The sequence below is a fragment of the Pholis gunnellus genome, assembly GCF_910591455.1.
Source record: "Pholis gunnellus genome assembly, chromosome: 19".
Lineage (NCBI taxonomy): Eukaryota > Metazoa > Chordata > Actinopteri > Perciformes > Pholidae > Pholis > Pholis gunnellus.
In genome coordinates this window covers 9,220,521-9,233,786 of record NC_136546.1, presented here as the reverse complement: position 1 = coordinate 9,233,786, position 13,266 = coordinate 9,220,521, and the positions used below count along the sequence as shown (strand labels likewise).

Sequence of the window (13,266 nt, the reverse complement as noted above, 5' to 3'; positions counted from 1 at the left end):
CTGTGTTTGTCTGCACGCCTGCACGCGTCTGTTTGTGTGTGTCATTTTGAGGGCAGTTTGTTTTCTGAAGCCTTTGTGACAATCTGGTTTTCATTTCCTGAAGGATGATTTCCTTTGTCCCCTCTCTCTCTCTCTCTCTCTCTCTCTCTCTCTCTCTCTCTCTCTCTCTCTCTCTCTCTCTCTCTCTCTCTGCCCAATCTCCTGAAGAAGAGCGTCAGTTGCTTTTGTACTCCAAAAACCAACAGCAAGCAGGCGTACAAATGCAGATGGGCAACACACATTTCTCTGAAGAAACTAGCAGGTGGCAGGCACAAAAGAAAGTTGCACACTAATAGCTTTTACTTTTAAGTGTTGCCATACCTTCCGACGATGACTGTTTCGCTAAATGTTAGTACTGAACCTTTTCTTGTACATCTCCAAAGTTCTTTTTCTGAGCAATTTAAGGAATTCCCATCCATAAATCGTGAGACTCAACTTAAGCAACCGTTGATGAGAGGTCCTTGAAAATAAAATGGAAACTTCAACATGTACAATTCCATGATGTCCAGGCTGCATGATCGGAGGCTCCAGAGCAGCTACTTTTGTCCAATTTGTTAACTTGTTCTATTGTGACAGTGTTTAGAGTTACTGTTGTGTCACTGTGTTAAGATTTTCCAAGGTGTCACTAAACATGTTGTCGGCTTAGACCCTGTGAAAGCCGGTCAGTAATATCCGCTACCTAACCGTGATTGTGTGTGACGTGTTGTAAAAGTGTATTTACCAACCAAAAACCAGTCTCTACTCATGGAAAGAGACTCCAGTGAGATACACTACGGTTCACAGGAAAAGAAAATGATGTTATCTGCAGAAATGTTACAGTTTTGAGAATAACAATAGTATTCAAATAGTATTAAAATCAGGACTGACTAACACTTGTAGTTGATTCAAATGCTCTGACTTGGTTATTTACAGTTTTGATGTCATATTACATCAGGACTCTGGTGGGAACCCTGGAGGAGGACAGAGGTCGATAGTGACTCATTTTCACACCTCTTCTCTCTCCATGCCAAACCCACTCCTTAGCATAGGCAGCAAATTAAATCTCATAACTTTAACTCCGCTCGATTCCGCCCCCCCCTATCCTTTCCTCCCCTTTATTTTTAACCTAGTCTCCCGTCCTGCTTCCATCTTTTTTTTACTTTTATCTCCTCATTTCTGTCAGCCTCCTTCCCTCCTTCTTCCCTTCTTTTCAATTCTCTTATTTCCAGTCTCTCCCTCTCGCCTCCTCTGTGTGTCCACTTTCTAGTCACTCGCACTTATAAACGGTGCAGGATACAAACATTTATGTCACTAAAACGGAAATTTGCATTGCGGCATACAAAAAAACAACACTGCAGCAGGACCACTAAAGCACAGGTTTCCTATTCAATCGATCGATTTAGTTGATTTTTTTTTTTTCACTAAATATTACTGTTGTGATATGGGATTATTTAGCTTTTCTTGCCCCCACATATTCATCTGAATGACTTGTATGAACTGATAAACCTGTGGCCACGACCAAAATGTTCTTAAATGAAGATTGGTTCTTGATTAGGGTTTTAACAGAGGATTATGCCTTGATTGCCTCATTCTGCCCACTGATAGAGTTAATAACACGCTTATGGAGCTCTCAGGGGGATCTGACAAATCTATTGTAGCTTTGTGGCTGAGTGTTTATTGTTCCTTTGTTTCTACTCCCCATAATTCCCCTCTCTTCTCCCATAATTCCCCTCTCCTGCTGCGCTATTCTGTTGGTCTTTTCTCCTTCTTGTGTTGTATTTCTTTTATTCCTATCCCCCAAGGTAGACATGGGTCATTAGGTTGCCACGACTAAATCTTTGATTATTGTCCAGGTTGAATGGATGGCGTCACTGAAATGAGTTTTCTGAGAAATGTCGAGAAAGATTTCAAAGAAAGTCAATTGCTAAATTCGGGTGATGCGAAAGAGTCTCTTCCACAAAAAGTAGCACAAGTCCCATCAGTTAAAAGTGTTCTTGAGATTACACAAGAGAGAAGCCTTTTCTTCTACTTCATGATTCTTTTGCCGCTGGTTGGTGACTGAACACAACAGCAAAAATACAAACAAGAACAAAACATGCAAATCAGCTCTCTTAAGCACTTACAGCCCTAAACCAGCTCTATATATATATCTATATAGTGGTGTGTATATATAGATATATCTATATGTAGATATATCTATATATATCTACATATCTTAGTGGTCATGAGATGTATAACGAATAGGAAAGAAGAACAAAACCCTATTTCTTCTTCAAAATGATGTCTTGTAATATTCATCTATCATCTTCATTCTTGTAAAATCCAGTGTAGACTATGTAACAATGTTCAAAAGATATAAAGTGTGGAGGGAAGCCACTCTTAAACTGTTCAGCTGAAAGTAGCCTGTGGTGTTGCTAGTTGCTGTTGCAAATTAAACAAGTTCATATTTAGTTTTTTTTTTTTAAACCTTTACTGATCAACATCTTCATATTTGACATTTGAATCAACTTTCTATGCAAGACGTCTTCTCCCCTGTTGATAAATTAAAGCACCTACAGGCCGCAACCTTTTTAGGTGCTTTTTTATCTAGATTTTATTTATATCATCTAGTTTGTTACCCACCTTTGCACAAAGTGTTCTGGTCTTTCTACTCGGTGTTTGCCGGCCTGTTTTGGTTGAGCCTCGCCACTCTCATTAACCTCGTTTCCAGCTGCAGCAAGCAGCTGTTTTCAACATAAAAGCTCTAAAAACCTTCTGTACTCTACCCACCCAGCAGCAAGCAGCAAGTGGGCGGGCAAAGTTAGCAACTATGGTGAACATAGTAGCGCATTTAGCAGCTCAAGAACCAGACATTTCTCTCAGGAGTTGGTGGAGACCAAAGCAAAGCTAAAAGAGGGAATACTGGCCAGAAACAGAACTCCAAATGAATGTTAATGTAGTTTTCATTTAAGGCCCAAAGACTTTTAAAAAGCACACAGATATCTATAGTTATATTTACTGTAATACAAATATATTCTTGTATTAAGGATTATGGTCAAGATAGCGTCTGCTGTTACACAAACACCGCAGCTCTGGAGAGTGTCTGTAATACGTCGTCTTCTTTGCTTTCATCACGCTGCTGTTGTGTTGCAGTGGAACCGATCTATACAAAACCTACACAGTTATGTTCCGTATCGGAGACTCATTCTTCTGCCTGAATGCAGAGTTCAGTGTGTGTGTGTGTGTGTGAATGCAGAGGAGCTAATGGTGAAGGAGGTCGAGCGGCACAAGTGTCAGATATGTGTAGGCTGCGCAGTGTTGGTTTAAACCACCATTTTACTGTCTTCTGGAGACCAAATCAGCAAATGGGGTTAGATGAAAAATAAGTGTTAGTCAATAAAACGTCCAACCAAGTACACCGCCACGCCTGCTATGGTGTGCATGTGTGTGGGTGTGTGTGTGTGTGTGTGTGTGTGTGTGTGTATTTTCAGTCAGCTGTGAAATGGGTGATTCCTCCTCCCGGTTTAAGGACCGAGAGTAATGATGTAGAATGGAAGAGGTTTATAGAGGCATTAAGCTCACCTCTTACTCCCTCTCTCTCTCTCTCTCCCTCTCTCTCTCTCTCTGTCTGTCTGTCCCAGGCTCTATTTCTTTGTCTCTCTCTCTCTCTCTCCCCCTCTTTCTCAATGTCCCCCTCTCTGTGTTTTTATGGTTGCATTATTATCTCGCTCTCCCACCCATTACTGTTCAGGTTGGAGCAGAATAATAAATTTCCGGATCGTGCCGAGGCAGCACTTCTCCAGCGAAAGCTCATTCTGTAGACTCGACAGAAACACTGCACCGAAACACACGAGACAAACAAAGAATGTAGCATATTCTTGTTCTCCCTATATTCTTATTTGTATACAAATATACTTTTATTTTTACTTAAAGCAGTTGTTATTGTGGTTTTGTGCTTGTGTTTTAGTATTTGGTACAGTAGTGCTGCTTCCTTGACCAGTAGCTTATGGTGACTAGTGAAGGAGATATTGCTGTGTAACTAACATTACTCAGTCAGTTTGCTGACATTTTTTGATGTTAAACGATATTTTACCGTTTACCATCCTCAAATTGTCACTTGTGGCATCTTTCAACACGTCAATAATTTGCCGTAATTCTACTATTATTTATGTTTAGGTTATGTTTTTGCAAATAACATGAATTTACTAACCTAACCTCTGTTTCCGTCTGTCTTCAGCTCTCAGCCTATGGAGGGAGTTTGGTCTACACTGTGTCTTACACTACAGACCAACAAGAACAAAGGCCCATACGAGTGACCTCACAACCTGACCTAGTCATTGAGGTACGTTTTCAAAGACCAAGACATCATAGAGCATTGGCATGCTTATATATTAAACACAAATGAAGAACTTTCTAACAATGCATCTACCTGTATGTACTATTTTATACAGTGTGTGTGTGTGTGTGTGTGAAATAGGTTCTGATGTGTAAAGTTTGGGGAACAACCACATGAACACAATTGTGAATCTCTATGTGTTTATGTATTTGTGTCAGCAGCATTATTTATCTTTTCCCTAAGCCATTGACTTTTGCACCAGTGAAGACCACTAAATGAAGCAGCAAATACAAGCTGTTAAAAGCAGACACACACACACACACACACACACACACACACACACACACACACACACACACACCTACACACACACACACACACAAGCAGCTACAGTGCAGCTGGCAGATAAATGCTGAACATGGCAATAAAAGATGCAGATAGAGTCTCTTCCCCTCTCTTTATAATGAGCAGGTTGCAATATGATGTATGGCAGCAATAAGCAAAGCAGCAACACTATTAGTTAACTGTTTATATCTCCTACATCACTAAACAACATTGTGTGTGTGTGTGTGGGTGTGCGTCTCTCTACCAATGACATGTTAAAGAAGAGGAAGTTTTAATTAGAATAGTTTGAAAAACATCTGTAATGAGCTGCAATAACATGTGGGAATCCACTTCTAATGCAAAATAATTAAAAGATAAATAAGTATTCTGTAGAGATGTGATTTTAGGTTAAATATGGACACAAATGCAAAACATATATATTACGACTTTCATGTGTGCACGTGCCACAGCAATGCACACATGCTGTATATGCAGAAACAAAGGAAGATAGAATGGGAAGAAGGAAAGGTAAGATGGAAACAAATGTGTAAGGAAGGAGAAAGGAAGAAGGATGGAAAGAAGGAAGGACAAGATGAAACAGAGAGACATAAGGAAGACAGAATGAAACAAGGAAAGACAGAAGGAACAACGGTAAGGAGGAAGGAAGGGAAAGAGAAAGGAAAGACTAAAGTAAGGAGGAAGAAAGATAGATGACAAGGAAGAAAGAATGAAGAGAGAAGAGGGAGGAAGGAAGAAGGAAAGAAGCAGAGGAAGGAAAAAAAACATGGAAATCAACAGGGAGGAAAGAAGTGTAGAAGGAAGGGAAGCAGACGAACAGAAGGGAAAAAGGAAAGAAAGAAAACTTTGAGATGGATAGATCGACAGACTGGGAGGAGAGGAGGACAAGTGTCGTCCCTGTCAACAAAGAGCCTCTCCAAACGATGATGATAATCAACCACCTACACATTGTCAAGCTTTCTCCCACTTCGCTTTCTCTCTGCAGCCTTTTTTGTTTCTTTCTCCCTCCCCCCACTGTTTATTCTCTGCATATCTGCAACAAGTTGTGATATTGTTTGTGTGCGTGGATTTGTGAAGCCTTGGTCGCTTCAGTATGTGGGATCTGACTAGACAATAATCTCTCTGTCTTTGTTTGTCCGTACGGCTTTGTTGATTGCAATGTCTTTGTCTCAATACAGCCTACTCTATCAGCCCTCCATCTGCAGAGTTAAAAAAAAAAAATGTAAATAGCGAAGCCTTTCATGACAGCAATAACAACAACACATGTGCTGCATCTGAAGTTTCTCATTTTGCTTTAAAAAACAGATGAAAACTTTATTTTGTGTCCAAATTCTATTTTAATGCTCACGTATGTTCTTATGCCAGTAGCACAAGATGCACAAGAAACTATTTTCTCTGAGGGACTTTGTGCATCTTTTCTTTCTTTCTTTCTTTCTTTCTTTCTTTCCGTACCTATCTCTGCATCTCGGCCCTGCTGCTCCCTGTGTCTTTATATCTTCTTCCATCTCCTCTCTTTCAGCTAGTTTTTATTTCATGGTTTATTGGTGTGGTAAGTTCTCTCTCTCTCTCTCTCTCTCCATCAGTAGTTGTCACTCTGCGTTAGCCGCTATATACCATTGATCTGTTCTCAACAAGAGATAGTCAGATACCAGGCCTCTCAATTCACTTTGAGTTCAGTCCATTCTAAATGTCAATAGAAACTGCAGCTCATGACCGAATGACACATCAATCACGCCTTTGCTCTTTCTTTCATACTGTATTCATGTTGTGGAGGATAGCCACTGTCTAGATGTATGGAATTAAAAGTTCAACAAAAATGGAAACCCAAAAAAATAAAAATAAAAAGTGTTTCCTTCTTTCTCTTCCAGGGAGGCGGGATCAAGATTATTGACAGACGGTTTGGCCAGCCAGTGTACCCGTCCTCGCCGAGCACCAATCGCATCGCTCTCCTTCCAGAGAACTTCCTGGTTTCAGAGAGCGCACAGCCGATTAGCCGGAGGGACTTTCTGTCTGTGTTGAACGATGTGACCGGAGTGATGGTGCGGGCCTCTTATAGCACAGAACCCAGCGCTGTGTACAGGTAGAAACACACACTTACACTCACACGCTTCAGACCTTTCAACTTTAACTATACAACTATATAACTACTTGTGTGTGTGTGTGTGTGTGTGTGTGTAGACTCCACTCATTCTCAATGCAGGTAGCTAATCCCTCTGCCAGAGGAGAGAGCAAAGCATCAGCTGTAGAGAGCTGCTCTTGTCCTCCTGGATATGCTGGAACTTCCTGTGAGGTAAACACAGACACACTCCACCTGCGACTTTAAACCGTACTCTACAATAATCAATAGAAAATGAGCCACTTTCTTTTACAGATTAGATCAAATGGATTTATTTATAGTCTTTTCAAATTAAACTCAACAATCGCAGTGTCTGCAAGTGATGAAAAAGTACTGTTTTCAGTTGATTTTGCAAGAAGGTATTAATAGTATAATAATAATGCAATGGTATGAGGTACAACATAAGCTAAATACTGTATATCTCAAGCACATCTTAAGTCTTTGCAAGTTCATTTTCAATCCAATGGGGAAATTAGTTTTTAGGAATAAAAACCTGTGGGAAATATATGAGATTTTAAGCAAATGAGCTACACCAGTATGATTTATTGTATTTTGACTTCAGTTTACCTGATTCCTAAATGTGTTACATTAAGTATTACGTGATTGATTAAAGGATCATCCGCAGTTTTCTTTGAAAGGCTCTTAAGCAAAGCTGAACGTCAAACCCGTGTTTGGTTTCAGAATGTTCTAATCTTGACTGACGCACAAACACTCATACACACATACACACAAATAATGCACCCCCCCCCCCCTCCACACACACACACACACACACACACACACACACACACACACACACACACACACACACACACACACACACACACACACACACACACACACACACACATTCAAGGTGCTAATCAGAGGATCACAGGGTAAACGCTTCACAGTAGCTTAAAGACTCGGTCTGTCTTCCTCTGTTTCTAACTGTCTGTTCTTGTGTGTGCGTGTGTGCGTGTGTGTGTGTGTGTGTGTGTGTGTGTGTGTGTGTGTGTTACAGACGTGTATTCCCGGGTTTCGGAGGGTTAACGGGAATCTGTACAATGGTGTGTGTGAAGCTTGTCATTGCCATGGACACGCGTCTCAATGCCACGAGCTCACCGGACACTGCCTGGTAAGATGATCAATAAGTTCATTAGGATACTTGTTCGTCTGGTGATCATTCGGTTTCAATCAGTGCTCAAAATCACACTGAACTGATGTACCAAAAAAAAAGAAGATAAAAACGTCTCTTTTTCCATGCAAGTACCAGACATCACGTTTTGAGGGCAGTATAATTTTAGAGTGTTGCCTGTATTGTGATTGCACTCTACATTCACTGTAATTTCCCTTTAACTCATAAAGCCGTCAACCCAATTCATCATCATTCCATGAACTGTAGGAACATGTAGTAATGTCTTCAGATCACTAATAGCAAGGGCAGCAAAACAATCGCTAACCGGCGTGGATATCCTGCAGAAGCTTAAAAATGGGACAGCACCCAACCCTCAATATCAGTTTATGCCCAAAACACAAATCAGAGAAGAATTTATGGTTCACTGAAACCATGATGTCTTATGTAAAAAAATACGCATTGACTCCGTTTTTAATAGTGAAGTTAGAAATCACTTCACCAATACTATTTCCTCGGAACCACCATCTAGTGGCCATCAGAGGAACTGCAGGTGAAACGACTTGCACCCTGGCTTCACCCAAACACCCAAATAATTTACATACACATTTAAGTATGCTGTAGAGATACACACACGCACACACACGCACACACACACACACACAGACACACACACACACACACACACACACACACACACACACACACACACACATATACATGCCCACCTGCTCATGTGCATCATTCTGCACACACACATTGTCACTCCCCAGTCTACACATTGCCTCAGGCTTAAGCTGTCAGTTAGCATCAAACTAAATATGCACACACACACACACACACACACACACACACACACACACACACACACACACACACACACATATAGAGCTGTGGGTTTTGTATTATCATGTTGTGTTTTATTATAGATGAGGAGGATGCTGGGATATGTCGGAGAGAGAACACACACACTCCAGACAAAGACAGACAGACAAGCAGGATGTCTCTCACTCCCTCACACACGCACGCACGCACGAACACACACACACACACACACAAACACTGACATGTCCATACACATTGACAGGCAGACAGACAGATGGACACACACTCCTTACCCTAGGACTGTGTTATGTGGCTATAGTTGAAGAGACATTTGATCTGTAAAGGAAAAACAAACATGTCGATTCACACACAGCAGCAACATGATATCAACTCTTGTTGGAGCTGAAATGATACAAACAGGGATTTGTCGGCCCAGAAATGAAAAGAAAAGACAACCTGATTCCCCCAGTACCTGTGAGTCATGTCTGCTTGGTTACTATGGGAACAAAATGCGATGTTAATCCTGAACCATATCATTAACCTTGACCTCGTTGGGATTGTTCCTCCTGCTGCTTGACAATGATTTGATGCTTTATTTAATAACAGTTTTGTTGTGTCACCAAGTGTCTGCTCTTCTTATTGCAGAGCCGTAACCCTTAGTTTTACCAACCTCTAGCAAAACGTAACATTAATTACTCTCATAGAGCAGGTCTGTTGTTAGCTCTTTGGTTTAATTCTTTTATTCGCGGTCATAAACGTGCGTCCTACATTTGGGATTAACTAAAACTTAACTTATCATTGTTCAGCTTCATCCTTTTTGATAAATAGCTAAACGGAAATGGATAAAGTGGATCTAGTTATACCTAACCTAAGATGATGTAAAGTTATCATTTTTGAGGTTTCTCAAAAAACGTTGCAATAGAAACGAAAAAGAAACGACCACTTTACTGACTAACCTAAAGAACATTTGAAAAGAAGACCTACACATTTAATGGTTTCTTATCTTCTTGGTTAAAGTTTGATTCAATACACGATGGGGTGTTGCGATTTCCATCAATGCGGCAAAATGACACTAAGGTCAACTCAAAAAGTGACGTTTTTTTTTTTACAATCACTTTATTTATTTTCCTGATATAAATTACTTTAACCTGTGTATCTCTTCCAGGAGTGCTCCCACAAAACCACAGGCCCACAGTGTGACTTCTGCCTACCTGGTTATTATGGCAACGCCGCCCGAGGGTCACCTGCGGACTGTCAGCCCTGCGCCTGCCCACTCAATCTTCCAAGTAACAAGTAGGTTATGAAGACACTGGGGTTAATGGTGCCATGGGGGCACGGTTTAATCAAACACTTCAATCTATCACTGCTGACCCCGCAGCACTGTGGCCCCTATTCTCTCTTTTTGACCCGCCTCTTCATCATGTTCTCGTCTCCTCTCTTGATACTCGGGCTACACGTTTTTTGTCCCGAAAGGATATCGCCAGAAATCGAGGCTTCATCACTGTGGGCACGGATATAATTGTAATGACATGAATAGAAATATCATCTCCACAGGTCCAGTAGAAGCATCGATTTAAATGGAGAAACATCATCCCCGTGGGTAGAAATGTCGTCATTGTTGGCAGAATCGACGCAACTTAACACAGTAGAAACTCAAGTCTCATGCAAGTAATTAAGGTATTAAAAAAAAAAACAACCGAGCTGTGCCTGCTTCACAGTCTCAAATGACGGTTGTTCAAGTACCAGCAGGTATCTGCTGCAAATATTATAAAAATGCTACCAGCCCACTTGAGAGGCATGTGTTTCGGGCCTCTCGCCAGCACGTAGACCCAGAAGAAAGAGCTTTTCTACTTCATTGCATCTTGGTCCACCTGTGCCAAGCAGAAGTCATCTTATTACTTTCCCTTGTTGCTGTTATGTTTAGTATCTGTCCCATGCTGGCCCAGGGGAAGGTTATTGTTCACCCTGATGAACTTTAAACTTGGAAACAGTGACCAAACAGTCTCACAGCTATAGGTCCAATTAGTAGCTGTTGTAATCTCGATTCTAATCTCAAAGTTATTATACAAGCTTAACACCCTACTAAAAATGTAATGGGTTAAATAAATAAACCCTTCAAGTCTTTAATGAAAGCACTTGTAAACACAGTATTGCACAACACATTCAATGATAGAGTTACAAATCATAAAAGTACAAAAGTATACTCTCAAATGAATGTCGTTATACCTCATGCCAGCCGCCAGTGAAAGACCAACATTGTTTTTGTAGTTTTTAACCTGGACTAAGTGACCATTTTTGAAATTGGTCCAGAGTGAGAGCCTGTCAGTGAAAAAAAGCAAGCACTTTTAGTTGTTTTTCATTTACAGTGCGTAATTGCGCCGAAGGGTTACGTTGCTGTCCGTTTCACGGCTGCAGACTGTAGTGCTCCGGCTAAATACTGGGCCAATTTCAAAAGATGTTGAACCCATTATAGACACAAACACAGGGAAATAGCATCCAGTTTGTAAAATATCAAAGTTACCCTTTAAATCTGGGAAGTATAGTACAGCAATGACTCTAGTCAACGTACACAAGAAATCCAAAGTACAAAGACTAGTACATAACAGTTTGCCCAACGGTAATTCAACTGGTACGTGAGATGTTGTTTAGTTGGCAATAAACTGACCGATGTCAGAATACCTTGTTGGACGTTTTTCTAATAGAAGGTTAATTTGATGTTGTCATAAGTACAAACAACATACACATACTGGTTAAATTAGATATTTATCTCTATTTCTGCTATCATAGATCTGCATTATCTCCAAAGGACCAGAGAGGGATGCTGTGTGTTTGGTGCACAGATATGTCACCAGCATGGGCACACACACACACACACACACACACACACACACACACACACACACACACACACACACACACACACACACACACACACACACACACACACACACACAGGCAGCAGCAGCAGCTGGGAATCTTCAGGCAGACATGACACGTCGTGTCCAAAATTCTCAGAGCTAAAGAAAGATACAACTCTCTCTGTCTCTCACCTCCCCCTTCCCTACCTCCCCCTAAACCCCCTGCAGTAATAATAGCTTGAAGGTGCCGTGCCTTCCAGCCCCTCAAATAGCCATCTAGTCCCTTATGTTCACTGTAGCCAATCGCTCAAATAGCCAGCCAGCCAGTCAGACTGCTCCAGTTAGCCGTAATGTTTAAAGTGGTGTCCATATTAGCTTGAGAATGGGAAGGACGGTGGCGATTTACAGCCAATCGTTAGAAATCAGTTTAGTCGTGGAGTGCTGTTCCTCTTTATTTACACACAGATCTACTCTTTGATTTTGATGTTCACCACAGTTCTTACAAAACCACCCATTCTCTCTTTCTTTAATTATTATTTTTTTCAATATTTCCAGCAGGTAGCCTAACTCTGGTAGTCGTGATCTATTTTAAACCAAACGCTTCAATGTACCACTGGTGACCCCACAGTCCTCTTTCACTCTGTGGCCCCTATTCTCTCTCTTCATAATGTTCCCCTCTCCTCTCCCGACACTCGGACCACATTTTCTCGTCTTTTTTTTAAGAATATCACCACAAATCGTGGCTTCATCATCACTGTGGGAACGAATATAATTGTAATGACATGAACAGAAATATCATCGCCACAGGTAGAGGCATCAGTATAAGTGGAGAAACATCATCCCTGTGGGTGGAAATGTCATCACCGTTGGCAGAATCAACACAACTGTGGCTAGAAATTAACACAGTAGAAACTCAGGCCTCCCACAAGTAATTCAAGGTATTTTAAAACCTTTTATCATGCTGTGGCTGCTTCACAGTCACAAATCACGGGTGTTCGAGTTGCATCAAGTTTCTCCTAAGAATTCAATTTAAAAAAAAAAAGCAGCTAATGAATAATTTCTGAAGGATGGAAAATACTGTCACATTTTACACATGAATTTGATCTCAATCGCTTGGATTCTTAGCAAACCTGTCAGAAATGCACCTATATGCAACCTATATAGGCTGACATCTTCTCCAGGTGTAAGCACAGCAGTCCATTGGTTACACTTGATTACTTCTTAAAGATCCTTTTAATGAATGTCAAGTATGGGCAAATCCCCCAAAAACTGTATCTTGTTTTAAGTACAGGTGACGCTGCAGCAGCATAACAAACAGTCATTTTGTGTTTCTAGTCTTTGTCACTTGACATTTGCCAAATGAATCCTCGTAAAAAGCCTCAATTCTCCCAGGATTTCGATATTCTCCAAAACTTCAGCATGATTGTCTATTATTATTTGTCTTTTGATGTAGATCTGGAGCAGATGTAGATTAAAAGATTCAAACGAGTTCTATTATTAGAGTAACTCATTTGGATGATTGTGCCGCCTTGGCAGAGGCTCTTTCCAAGTGATTTCTGGTTGTGTCTCAGTGTTGAATCAAGCCTTTTATACTCATTTGATATTTTTTTGTAGGTTGGAATTGTGTTGCCAAATGTGACCTGAAAGCTCAGTCATTAAACTTATCTAACAACCTTTG

The 13,266-nt window shown here is 40.8% G+C and overlaps 1 protein-coding gene across 1 annotated transcript in view; it reads left to right on the top strand.

The window, feature by feature from the left end:
* lama2 (laminin, alpha 2) overlaps positions 1-13,266 on the top strand; it is a gene marked incomplete at its 5' end in the record, with an annotated part of 161,827 nt that overhangs the window by 60,095 nt on the left and 88,466 nt on the right. The window contains 5 exons of the mRNA XM_079180677.1: positions 4,235-4,339; positions 6,544-6,755; positions 6,854-6,965; positions 7,795-7,908; positions 9,896-10,023. Coding sequence (XP_079036803.1) covers positions 4,235-4,339; positions 6,544-6,755; positions 6,854-6,965; positions 7,795-7,908; positions 9,896-10,023 — 671 coding nt within the window. The remainder of the gene's footprint in view (positions 1-4,234; positions 4,340-6,543; positions 6,756-6,853; positions 6,966-7,794; positions 7,909-9,895; positions 10,024-13,266) is intronic.